Source organism: Saccopteryx leptura, chromosome 5 (genome assembly GCF_036850995.1).
Source record: "Saccopteryx leptura isolate mSacLep1 chromosome 5, mSacLep1_pri_phased_curated, whole genome shotgun sequence".
Lineage (NCBI taxonomy): Eukaryota > Metazoa > Chordata > Mammalia > Chiroptera > Emballonuridae > Saccopteryx > Saccopteryx leptura.
Genome location: NC_089507.1, coordinates 216,099,458 through 216,121,827, shown reverse-complemented (window position 1 = coordinate 216,121,827; position 22,370 = coordinate 216,099,458). Strand labels below are relative to the sequence as shown.

The following is a 22,370-nucleotide window of genomic DNA, read 5'->3' as shown; positions in this document are numbered from 1 at the left end:
CCCCCACGGCGGCCGGGATGAAGCCTGACCAGGGTAGGTGCTTGATGAATATTTGATTAACCGGAGCCACAGAATATAAACTGTCATTGGAGGCTTTACTCTGAATCCCAGAATGCCCCGGAACCGAGTCAGCGGGGCTCCCCCTGCTAATCCGGAACTCCTCAGGGGCCTCTCCTCCCCGGCCAGAGCCTAACGGCTCCCCCTCCGCGGCGGCCGTGTGGCAGGGCTGCCCCGGCGAGACCGCTCAGTGCCCAGACCTCCTCGCGACCCAAGCAGAAGGCAGCAGAACCCTGGCCGGCCGTGGGCGGGCACGGCTTCCTCAGAACAGGGCCCGCCCCCTTCCCACAAAGGGGCCACCAGGCCCTCTCTTCACACCCGTGTCTCCAGGGCGGCTCCGTGCCAGCCTGCACAGGCCCTCAGCCAGGTTCCCTCTTCTGAGGCTGCCGACCAAGCTTCCAAAGGCCCCGGGGTCGGGAAGCCTGGCTCGTGCCAACTTCAAGTGGGCACAGAGGTGTCTGGAGGCCGCAGTCCCAAGAGACTCGGTCCCGCCAGGGCTGCTGAGAGGAGAGGGACACACACAGGGCCTTCGAAGCTGGAGGCCCAGAAGCAGACGCTCACGAGCTGCCTAAGTAACGTGGTGCCTGGCCTGGCAGATAAGGCGGCCCTGGCCCAGGCCTGCCTTTCTGGCCCGTTTCCCTTCTCCATCCTCAGCTCGGCTGACAACTACGAAGCACTACGCGTCCAGCACCTGGAACCTGGCATCATCACCGTCATCACAGGATGCAGACTGATGGCCTGCCACAGACAGCGTTTAATACGTGCATTTAAATATGTGGCCTAGGCCCTGGCTGGGTGGCTCAGTGGACAGGGCATCATCTCGGCACACCAAGGTCGTGGGTTCGATCCCCGGTCAGGACACATGTGAGACGCAAACAGTGAGTGCACAACTAAGTGGAACAATGCTTTGATGCCTCTCTCTCTCTCTCTCTCTCTCTTTCCCTCTCCCTCCTCCCCCCTTTCCTCTCTCTCTCTCAAAATCAATGGAAAAAAAACATTTTTTTAACATGGCCTAATTGACTACATTTTATTTATTTATTTTATTTTATTTTTTAAATTTATTTATTCATTTTAGAGAAGAGAGAGAGAGAGAAGGGGGAGGAGCAGGAGGCATCAACTCCCATATGTGCCTTGACCGGGCAAGCCCAGGGTTTTGAACCGGCGACCTCAGTGTTCCAAGTCGACGTTGGATCCACTGCGCCACCACAGGTCAGGCTAGTTGACTACATTTTCAAAATCAAGAGCCGTCACAAACACACACCCAGATGTCTTAGAAATCAGAACATCCGACAACTTCAGGCCCAGGAGCCCGTGAGCGGCTGCCTCCTGCGAGCGAGCCCTTGCTGGTTGGCGGTCACACACACACACACACACACACACACACACACACACACACCCGCCAGTCCAGTCGCCCATCGGGCCTCCGCGGACAGCCAGGTGTGCCGTCCTGTGCGTTCCGTGCATGGCCGTTGGCGTGCAGACTTGCTCGTGACCTGGTGAGGTACACAGCATCATCGCTCCCCCATCTTACAGATGGGGAAACAGAGGCTCTCAGAGAAAAAGTCACTTGGCCGGGATTCAGACCCAAGCCGCAGCCCAACTCCGGGGTTCAACCCGAAGAACAGCTGGTCTGCGGCAACCGGAGCAAAACGCGGGCACCGCGGCGAGGGCCGCAGGGAGCAGCGTGCGCCCCTGAGGCTCAGCCACGGCGAGGGCCGTAGGGAGCAGCGTGCGCCCGCGAGGCTCAGCCACGGCGAGGGCCGTAGGGAGCAGCGTGCGCCCGCGAGGCTCAGCCACGGCGAGGGCCGCAGGGAGCAGCGTGCGCCCGCGAGGCTCAGCCACGGCGAGGGCCGCAGGGAGCAGCGTGCGCCCGCGAGGCTCAGCCACGGCGAGGGCCGCAGGGAGCAGCGTGCGCCCGCGAGGCTCAGCCACGGCGAGGGCCGCAGGGAGCAGCGTGCGTCCCTGAGGCTCAGCCACGGCGAGGGCCGCAGGGAGCAGCGTGCGCCCGCGAGGCTCAGCCACGGCGAGGGCCGCAGGGAGCAGCGTGCGCCCGCGAGGCTCAGCCACGGCGAGGGCCGCAGGAAGCAGCGTGCGCCCGCGAGGCTCAGCCACGGCGAGGGCCGCAGGAAGCAGCGTGCGCCCGCGAGGCTCAGCCACGGCGAGGGCCGCAGGAAGCAGCGTGCATCCCTGAGGCTCAGCCACGGCGAGGGCCGCAGGAAGCAGCGTGCGCCCGTGAGGCTCAGCCACGGCGAGGGCCGCAGGGAGCAGCGTGCGTCCGACTTAGAGAAGTACCTGTTTTCCTGGTGTGATCCAGGCTCCTTCCTATGGGGACAGAGTTGCTAAGCTGTTCTTTCTCTCCCTATGAGAGTGACAGGAAACCTCTCAAGGCCAGCTGAAGGTCCTTATGTGGCACAAACATACTGATATCTGAGGTCTACGTCTGGGGACCGCCACGCTGTTCTAACGCCCTCCTGGCCTCGAATGACAGCACGATTCTGCTGCTTCTCCTGGTTCAAAACAACAACAACAAAACCACCTCACACCGTGTCTACCGGCATCCCCTCCTGTCCCGAAGAAGTGGCTTTTGAACCGAGCCTTTCCCAAGCCCTCTCCCTCCAGCAAAGCCACAGAGCATTGTCTGCGCCTCTTGTTGTATTTATCTCTCCCTTCCTCGGGTTACGGCTGTCTCCCATCCACTCCCGTGCCCCCTAATGCGGCGAGAGGACAGAAGGAAGAGTGGCTGGATTGTTAGCCAGCCAGGGCTTGAAAAGCCCCCAGAGATCCCCTCTGACTCTCCTGGTGCAGGTGTGGGCAGGTGGGGGCCCCGCCTCGGGCCACCCAGGGAGCTGGCCGCCAAGCCAAGGGAGTCTCCCCCAGCCCTCAGGGCTGACTCCCTCCACTGTCCCCGGGCCACCTCGGAGACACTCGGCCCCTTCGGGCTGACGCAGCACCTCAATCCAGAGGCCAGTGCTGAGCGTGCGACACAAACACTTCATAAGTATCTACTAAGCAGAGGCGCAGAGCAGCCCAGGGGACCCGGGCCTCTCCCGGGGCAGGGCCCTCGCCTGGAGCTTCCTGTCACCTGCACCGGACCTTCTCTCAGGGTGAGCTGCCCGCCAGGTGCAGAAACGGCCGCTCAGGCTCCTGGCGGCCTGCAGGTAGAAAGCCTGCGTGTCGCCGAGAAATGCAGACCCCACTGGGCCGGGGTTAGGACCCGAGCCTCGCTGTGTAACCCTGGGCAAACGTCTTCCCCCCTCCGGGGTCAGGTGCTTCAGACGGGAGGGCCAGTCAGAACAGACGTGAGGAGGGACACCCCGAGTCCACCACGTGCCGGGGAGGGACGCCCCGAGTCCGCCGCGTGCCGGGGAGGGACGCCCCGAGTCCGCCGCGTGCCGGGGAGGGACGCCCCGAGTCCGCCGCGTGGGAGGGAGGGACGCCCCGAGTCCGCCGCGTGGTTGCAGGCCCCTTACAGGCTTTCCAAGAGGAATGTCACAGTCCTGCCTCCATCGGCACCTAAGCGCAGAAGGGTTTCGGCCCACCGGGCACACATGGACAGTTCCGCTTGGAACTGTGCCACAGAGTGAGTTTGAGTTGTCCCTCCGGCGTCTGGGGCCCTTTTTGGGTTCTTGGAGGTTCAAAAGCCAACAGTCTTCCAAGCTGTCCAGAAATATCCTAAGCTGGGTAGAACATTTCTCATCACCATCATGCAAAACTCAGTGCCCGAAACAAGGAGATGACCGTGGGCTCACATCTCAGAAAGCTTTCCTGACCACTGAGTAGGAGACACCGTGTCCCTGTCCCTGTCCCGTGATGCCCCGTCTGTTCTGAGCTGGTTCATCACGCCTACCTGGCTAGAGCGTCATCTGCCCTGTCAGCTGGGAGCCTCTTCAACCTGCACGTGGGCTCTCCCTCTTGTCTGGGTCCCGGGCACTGACCTCGGGGGCATGTTAATAAATAATACACAGATGCTGCTCGACCTTTAGCGAGACAGGAGTCCCCTCCACTCCTCTGCTGGGACAAGGTGGCATTCAGGTCTCGCAGAGCCCGTCGGTGCACCCTGTCCCTGTGGGGGGTGGGAACGCTGCCATTTAGAGGGGAAGGGGCTTCCCCAAAGCTGCCCAGTCCCCGAGAGGGGTCAGACTGAGAGCATCTCCCCGGCTCCCAGCACAGCGTGCTTCCAGCTAAACTGTCTCAGGTGTCACCACAAATCAGCAGGGTGACTCTGGGCAAGACCCCCTGCCTCTCTGCCCTCCTGGCTCCCTCCCTCGTACAAGGGGTCCACGTACAGGACCCGCTACAGAAGGGGACTGTCTCAGAAGTGCATACACGAACCTGGGTGAACAGCACAGCACCCAGGAAGCGCCCCCAAAGCGCGTCTGTGCTGAGCTGTCATCCATCCCCAGCTATTCTCTTTGGCAGAGGGGCACCCACCGCCCACCAGCGCAGCCGAGCTCACGGAGCAGGGAGGACCCCCTTCTGCACACTTGGACCCAGCCAGTAATCACGTGAGGGAAACGCCTGTCCCTTCTCCAAACGCCTCTGCGCACGGCAGCACACACACGACCCGCATGCGTGACAGCAAGGTCTGTCCGGGCAGAGGCAGCGAGACTTCTGCGAGAGCGTGTTCTCTCGAGTCAGGCAGACCTGGCGTCGGGCAGCGGTTCTGCCACAATGGGCCGTGCCATCTTGGGGGAGTCGCCCTCTCTAAGCCTCAGTCTCACCACCTTTCACACGTGCAGAATTTGTTACGAGGGCTCCCCGAGGTAGGGAGTGGTCTGGTACTCCATCAGCGATCCAGTCACCATAGTCTACTTTTTATTTAACAAAATCCACTGGGGGGGGAAAAAAAATCAATATCAGAACCGGAAGGGCCCTGAGGGATCACGCTGTCTGGTCCTTTCCCTTTACAGCTGGAGAGCCAGAGGTCTGGAGAGGAGGCCTGAGCGGCGGCCCAAGGTCACACCAGGAGGTGTGGGACTGGGTCTCCCGAGCTGCCACCCTGCATCCCCGCCCTCCCCACGCAGACACAGCAAGTGGCTGGCACCCCTCTCTCCCTTCCCTTCCCTTCCCGTTCATCTCGGGCCCATCGGCTTGCTGATGCCACCGCTCCCCCGGCACACGCGGCACCTTCAAGCCCGACCTGAGGAGAAGGTGAAACCACTGTTGGCCACCGGCAACGGTGATAACAACCACGGTGTCAGGAACAGAAATGACAACCAACAATGGGCATTATCTTCCTACCCCATCAACACATTCCCGCAATCCCTCCCGACCCGTGGGCTTAGGGACATCATTTCCTCAAAGTCACGGAAGACCTGCTCGGGGCCTGGCCACGGACCAGAGGTTGAAGACCCAGGCGGGGGAAAGACAGGGCCTCTCCCGGGAGGATTCAGGGCAGGTGGAGACACCACTTCCTTTTTGGCCCAAATGACACCGCAGCAAAATGCCCTGCCCCCGCCCTGTGGGGAGCCTTCTTCACCCTGCTGCCCAGGGGCAGGATGTATCTGTGGCATATAAGCCGGAGCAAGACAGGGCGAAGGCGAGGCTGAGAGCCACAGCAGGAGGATGAAGGAGAGGGAACACGGACCCCTCATCTCAGGGAGGTGCTCCAGAGACAGGCTCCAGGGAGGGTGAGGGCCCGCAGTGGGCTCCATTTGAAGTCAGGAAGCCTTGGTCACTGCCCCCTGGCGGGCACACAAGATTTCTCTGCTTGTTCCCCTTAGCGACTCTGCCCTCAGATCCCAGGATGTGCCAAAGCCAGGGCTGGGCTGTATATCCTCCTCGGGGCCATCAGCTGCTGAAGGGATGTCACAGAGCCCTTGAGGCAGAACCGTCCGCATCTCCCGGTTGCCTCTGAGGCCCTCAGCCCAGCAGCCTGACACATTCCAGCATTCATTATCCCCTGGCAGGGACGCCAGCCACGGAGAAGCGGAGAGACCGGCGGAGGGGAGGGCGGGCGGAGAGGTGGAAGGGCACTGAAAGCGGCTCCTCCTCTTTCCCTGTCTGCCCCCCAAGTCCTGCGTCTCTGAGGACCTACTGTGTGCCGGGCACAGGTCCAGTGGTAAGTGTTTCCTTTAAACCTAGCATCGACCCTCTGAGTCATGGCCCCTTCTCCCAGATTTACAGACGAGGAAACTGAAGGTCGGGGAAGGGACGCAACTTGACAGGTCACCCCGGTGACGGCACAGGGGTGGCAGTCCAGGACCTGTCAGTCTCCTGACAGACGCTTTCGGTTCCCAGGAGACCCGCAAGGTCAACATTTCCACTGAGGTCCAGAGTGGAAAGAGCTCTCACACTGAGAAAAAACCCAACTATTTCATAGATTCCGGGGTAAATCTCGGGTCGCTTTACCAGAGGGGTCCCCCTGACACGCAGCAGCTGTTCAAGGGACACGTTAAAATCGTCCAGAGACCATCTCATCCAACTCCTGCACTTCACAGATGAGCAGACAGACACCCACGCCTAAAGAATTTTAAAATGGCTACTAATGGCCTACTAGCAAGCTAAGGGACTCGGGCTCCAATCCCTGTCACCTTCCCTGCCACCAGCCCTGCCTGCAGAAGCCACCTTTCTCTGGGCAGCAGGGCCAGCCCGTCCCACATCCCCAGACGGGTGGAGAAGGCAGAAGCAGCAGGCAGCCTGTAACCAGGCCTCTCCCCTCTGCAGGGCTGAGGAAGGGGACACAGGGCTTCCCGGGCCGGCAGGTGTTCTAACAGCGCCCGGTCCAGGAGTGGACGGAGAACGCATCACGTCCCGCGGAAGGTCCTCCGGGGAGACTGAGGCTGAGACCTCCCACGTTAGAGGTCACGGGCGTTTTTTCTCCAGAGGGACTCCTGCGGGGCCCGGTGCTTTTCAGGGGGAGACGTGGGAAGGAGGCAGTCCGTGGCACTTGACCTTGGGTTGGGGATGGGGTTCCACCCCCGGCGGCCACCACCACCACCACCCCCCCTCCGGGTGCCGTCGCTCCTCTTCCAAGAGGAAAGAGGCTTAACGTTTGCCAAACGCTGGAAGAGGGAGACAAACGGGAATGGGGTGGTCCCTGCAAGCCTCCTCATCGCCCACCTCGGGCATCTTCCCGGTGGCAATTCGCATCCTCTAGTTGTGAATTTCAAGGTGGTGGTGGATGCAATTAGAAGATGCAGGGGAACGCAGGGAGGATACAAATGAGTCACGGTTAACCCCTCCTCGGCTGGTGCCCTCGGAGGGTTCTACCGCAGAGAGCGACCCCCGCCTGCCACCTGCCGCCTGCCGCCTGCCGCCCACCGGGGGCAGCGTAGGGGCCCCTCCCGGCTGGCTGCGGCCTCCTCACCTGCGTCCGCTCGCCCTCCGCAGCCCCGCCGGTTCGCACCCCTCTGGCCCGGCTTGGCGCAGCGCCTCTGCAGTCGCTGCTGCAGCTGCCCGGCCCGGATCAGCAACCTGCGGCGTTGGGTAGGAAAAAAAACAGACAGGTGCGGGTGAACGCGGGCGGGGACACCCGGGCAGCGGAGCCCCCCGACGCTGACAGCTGGGCCGCCGCAGCCAGAGAGCTTGGAGGGCAGGCTGCCTGCCGGCGCCCCGTCCGCGCCTCCGTGCGCTCCGCGCCTCCCCTCCCCCCACCCCGCACTTGGCACTCGGGGCTGCGGCGCGCTGGCTGGGCGGGGGGCCTGGAGGTTCCGGGGATCCCTGTCATCACCTGCGGAGGCTTCCATGGCTTCGGCTGCCCGGCCAGGGCCGCCGAGCTGCTCTCCGGAGCCCCTGCTGGAGGCGGCTAACTGGGCGCTTGCCGGGGCTGGGGCTGCCGGGAGGGCGGGGAGGGGCGGGGAGGGCGAGGTGGCTGCGTAAGCGGCCGGCCTTCACTTTCCTTCTTAAAGAGATAGTTGGCGCCTGGCTCCATCTGGGCGTGGGAGCGGACACGTGAGCACGCGGGGTGGCGTCCTCTCTCTCACCCACACACCAGCCTGTGCTGAGAGCTGGGCGGTGGGCCATCGCGGAAAGCGCGCTGGTCCGTACCCCCCCCGCCCCGCCCCCTAAAAGGCTGTGTGACCCTGGGTGAGTCCCTTAACCTCTCTGGGCCTCAGCTTTCTGGTCCCTAACTAACAGGGGATGATGATACCATTCTCGCTTCTGGACACAGAGTCGGCTTAGGTGAAATAGTAATTTGATCCAAATGCCCTTAGGAACATTTTCTCTCCCCCCCAACCCAAGACCAGGGAGGGGTTATTTCATGCAAAATGCACTTGAGAAAGCTAAGGAAAATGAGCGGAGAATCTTACGTATCTGGAAAGGAAAATGTGTTTCCTTTGAAGTTAAGATGGTGAATCATTTGGAAAGATGGAAAGATAAGCAACCTAAAGCAAGCGATCATGGAACACCTCTTCCTTCGGTCCTCCGTCACTAGCGGGGGAAACAAGGGCGGGGCGGGGGGGACACACCTGGGAGGGAAAGGCCAGAAGACTGGATTTTCTGCCTGGCCCTTCCACGTGTCACTATGCAACAAGACATACCTCCACAAGAGATAAGTTAGCTCCCTCTCTGGGCCTCGCTTGCTTCTCGTGTGGCTCCTGTGTGGGAAGTGGGGAGCAGTGCGAAGGGGCCACCTCCTTCTGAACCAGCCCTAGCGATCTGACCACCAGTCCTTCCTCCGCTCAGAACCCTCCCTCCCTTCCTCCGGAACCCTGCTCAGGCCTCGAGGTTTCAGGGAGCCCTATCTTGACCACCCCACATAAAAGAACAACTCCCTTCTTCCCCACTCCCTCTGCCCTACTTTTGCCGGTATTTCGCCACCTGGTGATGGGTGGCGTGTTTACTCCTTGTTAGTCTGTCATCATCACTCCCAACTAGAATGGGCACTCTGTGAGGGAAGGAACTCTGTTTTGTCCCCTACTATATCCTCAGCGCCTAGAGTAGGGTCTAACACAGGGGTCCCCAAACTACGGCCCGCGGGCCACATGCGGCCCCCTGAGGCCATTTATCCGGCCCCCGCCACACTTCCAGAAGGGACACCTCTTTCATTGGTGGTCAGTGAGAGGAGCATCCTGTGCTCCTGGAGTACTGTATGTGGCGGCAGCGCTCATGTACAGTAAGTACTACTTCTGGTGACGCGGGACGCACACATCACAGCTCCAGAAGCGTGTCATATCACTTGTTATGGCTAGCAGTGACAAATATGGAATCGGACATTGACCATCTCATTAGCCAAAAGCAGGCCCATAGTTCCCATTGAAATACTGGTCAGTTTCTTGATTTAAATTTACTTGTTCTTTATTTTAAATATTGTATTTGTTCCCGTTTTGTTTTTTTTTACTTTAAAATAAGATATGTGCAGTGTGCATTGGGATTTGTTCATAGTTTTTTTTTATAGTCCGGCCCTCCAACGGTCTGAGGGACAGTGAACTGGCCCCCTGTGTAAAAAGTTTGGGGACCCCTGGTCTAACATGTATTACGGACAGGTAACTATTGACCAAGCAAATGAGAGCAGCCACACATTGCGCCAGGCCCTGGTCTTCTCTAAGAACACTAGGTCTGGCCCTGGCTGGCTGGCTCAGCGGTAGAACGTCGGTCCGGCGTGTGGAAGTCCTGGGTTTGATTCCGGGTCAGGGCACTCAGGAAAAGCACTGCCCATCTACTTCTCCACCCCTCCCCCTCCATTCTCTTTCTCTGTGCCCCACAACCCCCCCCCCCCGCCCCGGCCCCAGCAGCCATGGCTTGAATGGTTCCAGCACATTGGCCCCCGACACTGAGGATGGCTCCGTAGCCTCGCCTCAGGCACTGAAATAGCTCGGTTGCTGAGGAGGAGGAGGAGGAGGAGGAGGAGGAGGAAGAGGAGGACGAGGATGACACTAGGTCAGATGCCATCCTGGTCTCAAGACTCTTAGGCCCGTCAGTTTTGACTCGTGGCAAGGCTGGACTTGGTATCCTCTGTCTCTCCATCCTCAGCAGACTTTTCCAGGAGAAGAATTCGTCAAGTGACTGCACAGACTTTATATCAGGGGTCCCCAAACTACGGCCCACGGGCCACATGCGGCCCCCTGAGGCCATTTATCAGGCCCCTGCTGCACTTCCGGAAGGGGCACCTCTTTCATTGGTGGTCAATGAAAGAAGCACATTGATCATCTCATTAGCCAAAAGCAGGCCCATAGTTCCCATTGAAATACTGGTCAGTTTCTTGATTTAAATTTACTTGTTTTTTATTTTAAATATTGTATTTGTTCCCATTTTGTTTTTTTTACTTTAAAATAAGATATGTGCAGTGTGCATAGGGATTTGTTCATAGTTTTTTTTATAGTCCGGCCCTCCAACGGCCTGAGGGACAGTGAATTGGCCCCCCGTGTAAAAACTTTGGGGACCCCTGCTTTATATCATGACTCTGCACTACTAGCCTGCTTAACATTTCTAATGTACCAGTACATGAAAAAAATAATAATTAAATAAATTAAATGTTCAAATAACTGGTAAATCTTTTTCTGTAGCTTCAATAGGTGGTAAATCACTCTGTAATGATGTTTATAATTTTGCAACAAAGGCCTATAAATTTTTTTTGACATTGGCTATATGTTCCCTCTATTCAATTACATTGAATTCTTCCGTCAGATGACCCTGCTTACGTTATTTTTTGTGGGAAACATGTAGAACGCCTGTCACGGGAATAGAACATGTAGGTTGAGAAAGCCATGTGAAATAAGGCCTGCTGTAATAAACCCCAATGCTGGATTAGTAAGTTGATGAATTGTTTTATCTGCCCTAAGGCCCACTCAAAATGTATGTGATTTTCTTCTTCACACTTAAGGCAAAACCAAAGGGAGCCATGTCATTACTGTTTATCAGGAGATAATTTCTGATGTTCTCATTAAAGATACACTTTTTGGTCTGTCCTCCATGATTTTTGCTGGGTACTCAGAAGACTACATTTCCCAGAAACCTCCACAAAGAAACTTCCCTCAAGCTAGAGAGCACCTCCCACTCACAATACTCCAGCCTGGAATGGTGTTATTGAGGACAGAATTCTCTTCTCAGTACCATTAAGCATGGGATTAAAAAGAGAACCAGTGTTCAGTTATAATGTAAAGTGAAAAAAAAGAAAGAAAAAGAAAAGATAAAGAGGATTTTAAGTATAAAACAAAACCACTCTAAAGAAATCGGTAGCTCTGTCTTGTGCTGGTTGGGAAATGCTGACATTTGTTTCCTTTGAAAGCAAGCTCCGTTCCTGGCTAAGCATGCTCCCCTCACTGCACGCCGTAATCAAACCTGAGCAACCTGCGTGGAGCAACCGCTCGAGGCTCTGGCAGAGGAGATACTGGCCGGCAAACTCGGGAAGGAGGCCGGAATTTGGCTCACCACTGAATTAGAGAAGCGACCTGTTTTGTTTCCTCCGCTGTCCCTGGCCTGGCTTCCACAGAGCCAGGATCTGGAATCGGGGGACCGACGCAGAGAGAGCTCTCACAGAGTCTCCTAGTTCCAACCCGAGGACCTGAAGAGGGGGTCCCGACCCCCTAATGCTCACACTGAGCGAGTGGGGCAAATACTTTTCCTTTTCTCTTCTAGTCTTTCCTCTGTGGTCTCATGACCCAGCCTCCAGGCAATGCTGCCGTGGTGGCTGTGACAACAGGGACTCACAGACGCCTAAAACTCTGAGGAAGGAGAAACTTTTCCGATCAGAGAAACAGGAGTCCCGAGAGAGGATGAGCCCCTGCTGTTTTTCTGTCTCTTTCTGCCCCCCCTCCCCCAACCCACCGCCCCTCCATGTTGGCTCCAGACGCAGGTTCAATCGTGGGAAGAAGGCAGCAAAACAGAGAACAGGAGGAGAGCTCTGAGCTCCAGCTTTCCGGTGAATCCCAAAGTTGATAAACCCAGTAAGAATGATGATGCAACAGGAAAAGGATAACTGTCAGTTACCACCGAAAACTAAAAGCAAACGGAAAACCACTGAAAGCAATCAGAGAAAAACGATACAGTCAGGAATGATGATTTGAATTATTGAATTAATTTCTCAACTGAAATCATGGCAGGCAGCGGTAACATGGGGGATAAAAAAATTCTAAATCGATGAAAGAAAAGAGTAGTCAACCAGAATTGCATCCCCAGCAAAAATATCCTTCAGAAGGAAAGGGGATAGAAAGACATTCTCAGATAAAGGAGAACAAGGGGACTCAGCGCCAGAAGAGCTGTCCTGGAAGAACCGCTAAGGAAACTCCTTCAGTGAGAAGGGAAACTGTATATATTAAAAGCGAACTTGGCCCTGGCTGGTTGGCTCAGCGGTAGAGCGTCGGCCTAGCGTGCGGAGGACCCGGGTTCGATTCCCGGCCAGGGCACACAGGAGAAGCACCCATTTGCTTCTCCACCCCTCCGCTGCGCTTTCCTCTCTGTCTCTCTCTTCCCCTCCCGCAGCCAAGGCTCCACTGGAGCAAAGATGGCCCGGGCGCTGGGGATGGCTCTGGTCGCAACATGGCGACGCCCAGGATGGGCAGAGCATCGCCCCCTGGTGGGCAGAGCATCGCCCCCTGGTGGGCGTGCCGGGTGGATCCCGGTCGGGCGCATGCGGGAGTCTGTCTGACTGTCTCTCCCTGTTTCCAGCTTCAGAAAAATGAAAAAAAAAAAAAAAGCGAACTTGGAACATCGGGAAGGAGAGAAAGAAAGGATGATCAGAACGGTAAATATCTGGGTACCTTGAACAGCCTCGGCTTCTCCTCTTGAATTCTTCAAAATAGGTTTGAAAGCAAAAATGGCAACATGATCTGATGGAGTTTCAATATAGAGAGAGCAAGATAAAAGAGGCGGTTGCATTAGGAAGGAGAGAATGTAAAGGAACTTCTACGGTGCGAGGTTTCAACGCTCCGCTCGAAGTGATAACATACGGATGCTAAGTAGAATGTGAAAGGTTAAGCGTGTTTGGTGGCTCTTAGGGCACCCATTTAAACAATATAACAAATGATATAGTAAAAATCTACAGACAAATTAAAAAGGAGCTCTAAAACATGTTCAAATATTCCCAAGTAAGGCAGGAAAGGGGGACATGCAATAATCAGCAATGGAACAAACAGTAGATTAACAAAATAACACGGTAACAAATTAACACGGTAGATCTAAATCCAAGCCCAGCTACATGAAATGTAAATGGTGTAAACACATCAAAACAGAGGTTATCGGAATGGATAATGACTTAATCAGGTCCGATCCACATGAAACCCAGCTTAAAGGTAAAAGGTGGATAAAGATATACCATGCAAATACTAATCAAAGGAAATCTGGATGGTTTCATATAAGCAAAGGACTTTATAGCCAGAGAAAGACAAATACTATGTCATTTCATTTATATGTGCAATCTAAAAACAAAACAGATAAACCAAAACAGAAACAGACTCGTGGATACGAGAAACAAACTGGTGCTTACCAGAAGGGGGAGCGGTGGGGGAGCGAGTGAAACAGGTGAAGGGGATTAAGAGGTACAAATTCCAGCTAAATCCTGAGGGTGGAACATGCAGCATGGGGAATACAGTCAATAATAGTATAGTCATTTTGGCCTGACCAGGCAGTGGCACCATGGATAAAGCATCAGCCTGGAACGCTGAGGAACCAGATTCGAAACCCCGAGGTTGCTGGCTCGAGCAAGGGGTCACTGGGTCTGCTGGAGCCCCCCAGTCAAGGCACATGTGAGAAATCAATCAATGAACAACTAAGGTGCCGCAACAAAGAATTAATGCTTCTCATATCTCTCCCTTTCTGTTTGTCTGTCTCTCTCTCTTGCTAAAAAAAAAAAAAAAGGAGTAATTTTGGTAACAGATACTTACTGTGATGATCATTTTGTTATATATGTGTGTGTGTGTATATATATATATATCTCAAATCACTATGATGTACACCTGAAACTAACAGGATATTGTAGGCTAATTATACTTCAGCTTAAAAAAAAAGTATAGAAGACTTCAAAGAAAATTACTAGGTATAAAGAGAACCATTTTACAGCAACAAAAGGGTCACTTTAGCAGGAAGACATAATAATTATAAATGTGAATGCACCTAATAAAAGAGCTTCCAACACATGGAGCACAAGATGGTCAGCACAGAAAGAAGAGATGGACAGATCCCAGTTACAGCTGCAGGCACGGACGCCCCTTTCTCGGTGGTAAACGGAACTCGCCGGCAGGAAGTAAGCAGAGACGCAGAAGAACTGAGCAGCGCTTGTCAAGCAAGTAGGTCCCACTGTCCTGTAGAGAACACCCTGCCCACCAAGTCAGGTCCTATACTAGGTCATAAAACACACCGTAGGGAAATTTAAATGAATCAAAGTCATTTAAAACGTTCTTTGATGACACAGACCTGAAATGGATTACAGAAAAAGAACAGGAAAATCTCCCCACCCCTGGAAGCAAAGGAAAGAAATAAATATCAGAGCATAAATAAATGAAATGAAAAAAAAAGAGAGAGAGAGAAACAAGAGAGAAAAATCAATGAAACCGAAAGCTGGTTCTTCAAAAAGACCAGTAAAATGAGTTAACCTTCTGAAACTACTGGGAAGAAAATAAAGAGAAGACATAAATTAATAGTGTCTAAAATGAAAGGCGGGTTGTTCCTGTGGACCCCACAGACGAGGAAAGGGAGTGAGACAGCACTCCAAACACACACAGTCACCAGTTTAGATGAAATACAACAATTCATCGCAAACCACAAACCACCAAAACTCCTAGCAAGTGAAACTGGTAACTAAACAGCTCTACAACTATTTAAAAAATGAATTCATAGTTTAAAATCTTCCAAGATATAAATCTCCAGACCCAGATGGTTTCACGGGTGAAGTCTGCCAAACATTTAGAGAAGAAATAACACCAGTTCTACACAGTCTCCCTCAGAAGAATAAAATCGGAGGAAAACACTTTCCAAGTTACTTTATGGGGCCAGTATGACCCTGATGTCAAAACCAGAAAAAGACGGGACAAGAAAAGACAGATACAGACCAGTATTCCTCATGAACACAGGTGCAAAAATCCTCTAAGCAAAACATTAGCAAATCCATATGAAAAGATATTTAACATCACTAGTGATTAGGGAAATGCAGTGTAAAACCAGGAGGTGTCAGTTCACACTCACTAGGACTATAATAAGAAAAAAAAGAGACACTAACAGAAGTGTTGGTGAGGGTACAGAGAAATTGCAACTCTTGTGTTACAGGCCGGTGGAAATGTAATATGACGCAGCTACTTCGGGAAACAGCTTGGCAATTTCTGAAAAGACTTAAACATAGTTACATGATATCTCCACGAGAGAGATATGGTATCACATCACTCAGCAATTGCACACCTATGTATATCTCCCTATGTGATATCAGAAAGATGATCACATGTAGACACAAAAACTTACACACTAATGTGCATTAACGGCATTATTCATAATTGCCAAAAAGTGGGAAACCACCCCTATGCCTACCAGCTGATGAGTGGATCAACAAAACGCATATCCAGATAATGGAATATTAATCTGACCATTGAAAGGAATGAAATAGAGAACCAGCCTACAACATGGATAAACCTTACCAACATTATGCTAAGTGGGAAAAGCCTGACTCCAAAGGCCAGAGACAGAAAAGTGGACTGGTAGTTACCAGGTATTGTCGGGAGGGAGGGAGGGAGGGAGGGAACGATTGCTAGTGAGTATGGGGTTTCCTTTCTGGGCGATGAAAACGTTCTAAAATTAAATAATGGTTATTATGGTTGCCTAACACTGTGAATACACTAAACCCATGAACTGAATGCTTTAAAAAGGGTGAGTCTCATGCTATGTGAATGATATCTCAATAAAGCTGTTAAAATATATTAGCAGCCCTGGCCGGTTGGCTCAGCGGTAGAGCGTCGGCCTGGCGTGCGGGGGACCCGGGTTCAATTCCCGGCCAGGGCACATAGGAGAAGCGCCCATTTGCTTCTCCACCCCCCACCCCCTCCTTCCTCTCTGTCTCTCTCTTCCCCTCCCGCAGCCAAGGCTCCATTGGAGCAAAGATGGCCCGGGCGTTGGGGATGGCTCCTTGGCCTCTGCCCCAGGCGCTAGAGTGGCTCTGGTCATGGCAGAGTGACGCCCCGGAGGGGCAGAGCATCGCCCCCTGGTGGGCAGAGCGTCGCCCCTGGTGGGCGTGCCGGGTGGATCCCGGTTGGGTGCATGCAGGAGTCTGTCTGACTGTCTCTCCCCGTTTCCAGCTTCAGAAAAATACAAAAAAATAAATAAATATATATATATTAGCAAACTGAAGCCAGAGATACATAAAAGGAATAATACACCATGACAAAGTAAAGTTTATTCTGAAAATGCAAAGCTGGTTTAAAATTCAGAAATCAATGGATCAAGAAAAACCTCATAATCCAATCAACCCATTCAGGAAAAAGCAGTTAAAATTCAACATACATTCTTTTGTCCCTTTTATTGAAGTTAATGGGTTGACACTGGTTAACAAAATTATACAGGTTTCAGGTGCACAATTCTGTGACACATCAACTGTACACTGTACAGTGTGTTCACCACCCCAAGTCAAGTCTCTATTCATCACCATGTATGTCCCCTATACCCTCCTTCATCTCCCCTTACCCCCAACATACTTTTTTTTTTTTTTTTGTAATTCAGTGAGAGGAGGGGAGACAGAGAGACAGACTCTTGCATGTACATCCACCCGGCATGCCTACCAGGGGGCAATGCTCTGCCCATCTGGGGCATTGCTCCGTAACTCAGCAACCAACCTCTTCTTAGTGCCTGAGGCAGAGGCCATGGAACCATCCTCAGTGACCGGGGCCAACTTGCTCCAATCGAGCCATGGCTGCAGGAGGGAGAGAGAGAAAGAGAGAAGCAAGAGGGAGAAGGGTGGAGAAGCAGATGGGTGCTTCTATGTGCCCTGTTTAGGAATCAAATCCTGGACATCCACAGGCCGGGCCAATGCTCTACCACTGAGCCAACCAGCCAGGGCCACAACATACATTTATGATAAAAAAAATTCACAAACCTATCAGCAAACCAGGAATAGAAAGGAATATCTCCAATCTGATGAAAATTACACACATAGTACACACACACACACACACACAAACCAGCTATAGCTAACACTAAACTTCATGGTGAAAGAGTAAATTCTTTCCTCCCTGCACTGGGAACAGATTGCAAAGAAAGAAACGAAACTCTCCGATTTGCAGACAACACGACTGGGCAGAAATCCCAAGAAATCTACAACAAGCAAACAAACAAATACCTCCTAGAATAAATCTGTGAGTTTAGCAAGGTCTCAGGATACAAAGTTAACCTACAAAGGCCAACTGCATGAATGGCAGAAGGACAGAGATGGGAAACAGATGAGTGGTTGACGGGACGGGGACAAGGACAGGGGGAGAGGTGGCTGTGCTTACGAACGGGTAGCAAACGTGACCTTGTGGTGGAACTGTTCTGTTTCTTGGTTGTGAAGGTTGTCACATGAAGCTATGTATGTAATAAAATTGCACAGAACTAAACACACACCAACAAATGAGGACATGTAAACCTGGTGAAAGATGAGCAAGGTGAGTGGGCTGTATCAGTGTCAACTTCCTGTGATATCAGATTATAATTCTGCAAGATGCTACCTTTGGAGGAAACTGGGTGAAGGGTACACAGGATTTCTCTGCATCATTATTATTATTATTATTATTATATTATTATTATTATTATTATTATTATTATTATTTACAACTGCATGTGAGCCTACAATTATCTCAAACTAAAGAGTAAACCAAAAAAAAAGTCAACCGGAACTTATCTGTTGCTAGTATGAGTGCAAAAAGGTATGTCCACCCTGAAAAATAATTTGGTCATTTCTTACAAAGTTGAGCATGCACCTACCATATGACCCAGCAATCTCACGCCTAGATTTTTACCCTAGAGAAATAAAAACTTACATTCCCACAGAAGCTGACACAAGTGTATGTAGCAACACTGTTTATAATTGTCAAAAACTGGAAACAATTTCCATGTCCTTCAGTGGATAAGTAGATAAATAAACTGTGGTACACCCAGACTAGACAACAGAATACTCATCAATAGATAGGATAGAAGCACCAATACAGGTAACAGCTTGGCCTAAACTCAAAAACATTGCACTGAGTGAAACAAGTCCGTCTCCAAAAGGTCACTCTCCATTTCCATGAAAATGGAAAAAACAGAAAATAAAACCAGAGTCCCGTGGAAGAGTGGTCGCCAGGAGTCGGAACGGGGGCAGGGAGTGACCACGAAAGGCTAGCACAGGAGGGTGTTTTGGGCGAGGGTACTGTTGGTATCCTGCCTGTGGCGGCGGTTACGGGAATATACACATGCATTACAATTGATAGAATTGTGCACCAGAATGAAAAAGTCGAGTTTTCTGTACATTAATTAAAAAAAATAAGAGGAATTTTTTTAAAAAGGCAATTTGACATTTAAATCTTATAGCTGATGTATCCAAAGAGGCCATTTTCGGGATTTACTCCGCAGCAGAACGGTATCTCAGAGAGCACCCCAGGCTTCACTTTACGGTATGCTATGGGGCTCCCAGAGCCTTATGCGAAAACTCCCTAACAACCGTCACATAAGCAGAAAGAAAAACAACGGCTTTTATGTAAAAAATGCTCAGTAAACACTAACTAAAAGAACATTCATTTTAGTGATGTTTACTTGAATTTAAGCGGTAGACAACATGCCAAATATATGCCGGCTAATTTTCTTTTTTTTTTAACATAAAGAGCAGCACATGAGTGGTGGTTATACTAATCATTAAATAGTGAATAAAAAGGTTAAGTAACCTATAAATAGACTAAAAGCCACTCAGAGATCATTTAAAACAAAGACGAATCTTATAACTCTTCAATTAAGATATCAGATTAAAACCATGGCAGTAGGTCAAATCAAGGATGACATGCATTTGAACCAAATAAATTACTGCCCATGGGGATATAAGCAAGTGTGAAGCATTAATTGATCCCATAAATCTTAAATAAATAATCCGATGTGAAAACGACCTTTTGGGAAACAACCTTCTTGAATGTTTCTTGAAGGCACAGAGCATTTTAATAAAAATGTATTCCAGATGCGACAATCAAGTCAAGGAAATGGCAAGTGCTGACACCTTCCCGTCGGCCACCTTAACAATATTCTACTGCTCACAAAAATGAGGGGATATTTCAAAATGAATATGAAGCGATAAAATAAAGAAGCATTTGATTTTTGGTTTTTTATTAAACAAGAACATCAGAAAAGCAAACGACAAGTCAGAGAAAGTTGTTCAGTTATGCAAATGAGATGCAAACCCAACTTTTATTTCCACGGCGAACATGCACTAGACAAACGGCTGAAGGTACTGGAGCATCTGCACGTCCCCCTGGTCCCCTCATTTTTGTGAGCAGTGTACTTAGCAATAAGTCAGCATTTCTGTACGCCTCTAGGGTTCCAGTTCTGGCCGTGATGGCTCCACACTCACAGAGAAGAAATGGGAGGCCGGCCTGTCTGTAAGCAACGGGTCAGACCTTCAGCTGCTGCAGTAAACCCAGTCGTCGACACAGAAACTCCAATGATGACGTCCGTCTGCACGTCCTGGACGCTCTTCATATTTTATGGAACATGGGTCCCACTGTCGCTATGATATCGGCATAGGGGGCGCTCTGGCTCAGCTCAATGGCCCGCTGTTTTTTAAGCACGAGAAAGCTGTAAAATCTAGCAGCAGCTTGCTTCCGGTCACTATTCCTGCAAAGGGTCATCAGACTAAAGTGCTTCGTTCCTGTCTTGTTGGATTCCTGGGGAAATAATTAGAAAAGAGGAAAGGAAAGGGAAACAAGGTCATTAAAAGTAGAGCAGGCCGTGGACGCCTAATGAACAACACGATAGGGACATTTTTGATGATAAGTTGCTGTGAAGCCCCTTAAATGGAAAAATGCAAACGACTCATTAGTCAGCTTAAAATCCATGTGGGTCCACTGAACAGAAGCTTGGCTCATTGAGAAGATGTGTATGAAAGAGCTCCAAAGTGTTACACAGGTTTCTAATGTGTTATACAAAGTCAGGTCTTTTAAAAAAAAGAATTGATGTTCCCATAAAATGGCTCCTGTGGAAAGTGCAATGAGTTTAGCCTTGCAGGGAGAAAACAGTCCAGAGGACTCTGGGAGGCTTCGAATACAGGGACGATGATGAGTCATCCGCCTTCCTCTCCGGAAAGTCCTGGGGGATGGATGTGACTGTTACACTCGAGTGGTACACGCACAATTACTTTCGTGCATCTCAGGGGCTGGGCCATGGGGCTATATAAACGACTCCCAGCTTCTCTGCACAGGTTAGAAAGATGTTGGATTCACCCTAGAGTGCCTGTGAACCTACCAGAAAAAAGCCCGGAGGCATGATAAAGTGTGTAATTACGGACCAAGATAACTCCTTTTTGAAGACTCGTACTTGGAATCGGATTCCTAGAAGTGTGGTATCTCAGAAACACTGTGGTGAATGCTGGCCAGCATTCCTGTGAGCACCACACGGCTTAGAAATACCATATCTGGCCCTGGCTGGTTGGCTCAGCGGTAGAGCGTCGGCCTGGCGTGCAGAAGTCCCGGGTTCGATCCCCGGCCAGGGCACACAGGAGAAGTGCCCATCTGCTTCTCCACCCCTCCCCCTCTCCTTCCTCTCTGTCTCTTTCTTCCCCTCCCGAAGCTGAGGCTCCATTGGAGCAAAGATGGCCCGGGTGCTGGGGATGGCTCCTTGGCCTCTGCCCCAGGCGCTAGAGTGGCTCTGGTCGTGGCAGAGCAACGCCCCAGAGGGTCAGAGCATCGCCCCCTGGTGGGCAGAGCTTCGCCCCTGGTGGGCGTGCCGGGTGGATCCCGGTCGGGCGCATGCGGGAGTCTATCTGACTGTCTCTCCCCGTTTCCAGCTTCAGAAAAATACAAAAAAAAAAAAAGAAATACCATATCCAAGTCTTCTGTCTCTTTGTTTTGCCAGTTCATAACATTTAACAAATTAAGTTCAATACTTTAATTATACTTCGTTTCAACCAAAGGAGCGGCCCAGTCTCAGCAGCCTTTCAGAACCGGCAGGACAGCCTTCCTCTGTCCCCCCTCTTGAGGAGGGGGTGTGATGTGGGTTGGGTGGCTATTCCCCCCGGGGAGGCGGGGAGCAGGTACAGCCATTTCAACTTCAAGAATCCTTCTGAAAAACACCCTGGGTGTACAGGTGTGTGAGACTGAACACACGTGCTTATTCCGTTCCCTCCAGAACCGCCCCCTGAAATGAAGGAAAAGAAACAAACGGTGGCGAAGGAAGGAAGGAGATGGAGACAAAGAGAGGGGCAAGTGAGTGACTCAGCGCGGAGGGAGCTGAAAGCGAGGTGCCGACGGGAGGACAGCCAGCACAGAGCCAGCCCCTGCGAGCGGCGCACGGCCTAGCACAGAGCGTGGGGAGAGCTCAGGACCCGGCAACAGCATGCGATAAGCGGGAGATACCGGGAGGGGGGAGCAGGAAGCAGGAGGCTTTCCCGAAAGTCTACTGGGGCAGTTAGACCCTCAGGTCCCCTCCACCACCTCCGGAACCAGGACACCGCTGCTCCCAGACCCCAGCCGGCTATTTCCCCTGGGAGAGAGCAGGGACAGTCTTTTCAATCTCAATCCTTTAGGAAGAAAAATACCCGGAGGTGGCCAATGTGTGAGACGGAACAGGCGTGGTTACTCTGTCTCCTCCAGAAACCCCTCTGACCTGGAGGAGGCAGGGAGCCGCTCCCCTGGAGACACCAACCACGGGGCTCCAGCCTTGGGACACCAGGGACGCGGTAGGGGGAAAAAGCGTCATACCACCAACCAGGGGGTTACGCGAAACTCTACACTCGGCACAGTAGGACAGCCAGCTTCCCCCTGACCGACGTTTGGTTCCCAAGCCACGGGCGTCATGCTTATATCTCCTCCCCTGGTCGGCACACCGCAGCTCGCGAGCCACACGCAGCTCTGTGGCCCCTTGAGTGTGGCTCTTCCACAAAATACCATGTGCGGGCGCTACCTCGAAAAGGAATGTACCTACCTGTATAGTTTAAGTTTAAAAAAATTGGCTCTCAAAAGAAATTTCAATCTTTGTACTATTGTTATTCGGCTCTGTTGATTCATGAGTTTGCCGACCTCTGTAGATGTGAAGAGTAAGCTGGGAAAACTCCATTTTGAGGGGAAAACACCTACTGATAATGATGTGTGTGTGTCTGTGTGTGTGTGTGTGTGTGTCTGTGTGTGTGTGTGTGTGTGTGTCTGTGTGTGTGTGTCTGTGTCTATGTGTGTGTCTGTGTGTGTGTGTCTGTGTGTCTCTGTGTGTGTGTGTCTGTGTGTGTGTGTCTGTGTGTGTGTGTCTGT

At 52.0% G+C, this 22,370-nt stretch overlaps 2 protein-coding genes across 10 annotated transcripts in view; both read right to left on the bottom strand.

The window, feature by feature from the left end:
• SNPH (syntaphilin) overlaps positions 1 to 7,846 on the bottom strand; it is a 42,373-nt gene extending 34,527 nt beyond the window's left edge. For 6 of the 9 annotated variants that reach the window (XM_066384182.1, XM_066384188.1, XM_066384191.1 and 3 more), the window contains exons 1-2: positions 7,730 to 7,846; positions 7,367 to 7,473 (exon numbers count right to left, since the gene is read on the bottom strand). The gene's annotated coding sequence lies outside the window, so the exon portion shown is untranslated. The remainder of the gene's footprint in view (positions 1 to 7,366; positions 7,474 to 7,729) is intronic. The other 3 variants (XM_066384194.1, XM_066384189.1, XM_066384193.1) reach the window with 1 other exon arrangement.
• Positions 7,847 to 19,580: 11,734 nt separating this feature from the next.
• RAD21L1 (RAD21 cohesin complex component like 1) overlaps positions 19,581 to 22,370 on the bottom strand; it is a 31,914-nt gene continuing 29,124 nt past the window's right edge. Inside the window, exon 14 of the mRNA XM_066386282.1 lies at positions 19,581 to 19,796. Coding sequence (XP_066242379.1) covers positions 19,608 to 19,796 — 189 coding nt within the window. The 3' untranslated portion in view covers positions 19,581 to 19,607. The remainder of the gene's footprint in view (positions 19,797 to 22,370) is intronic.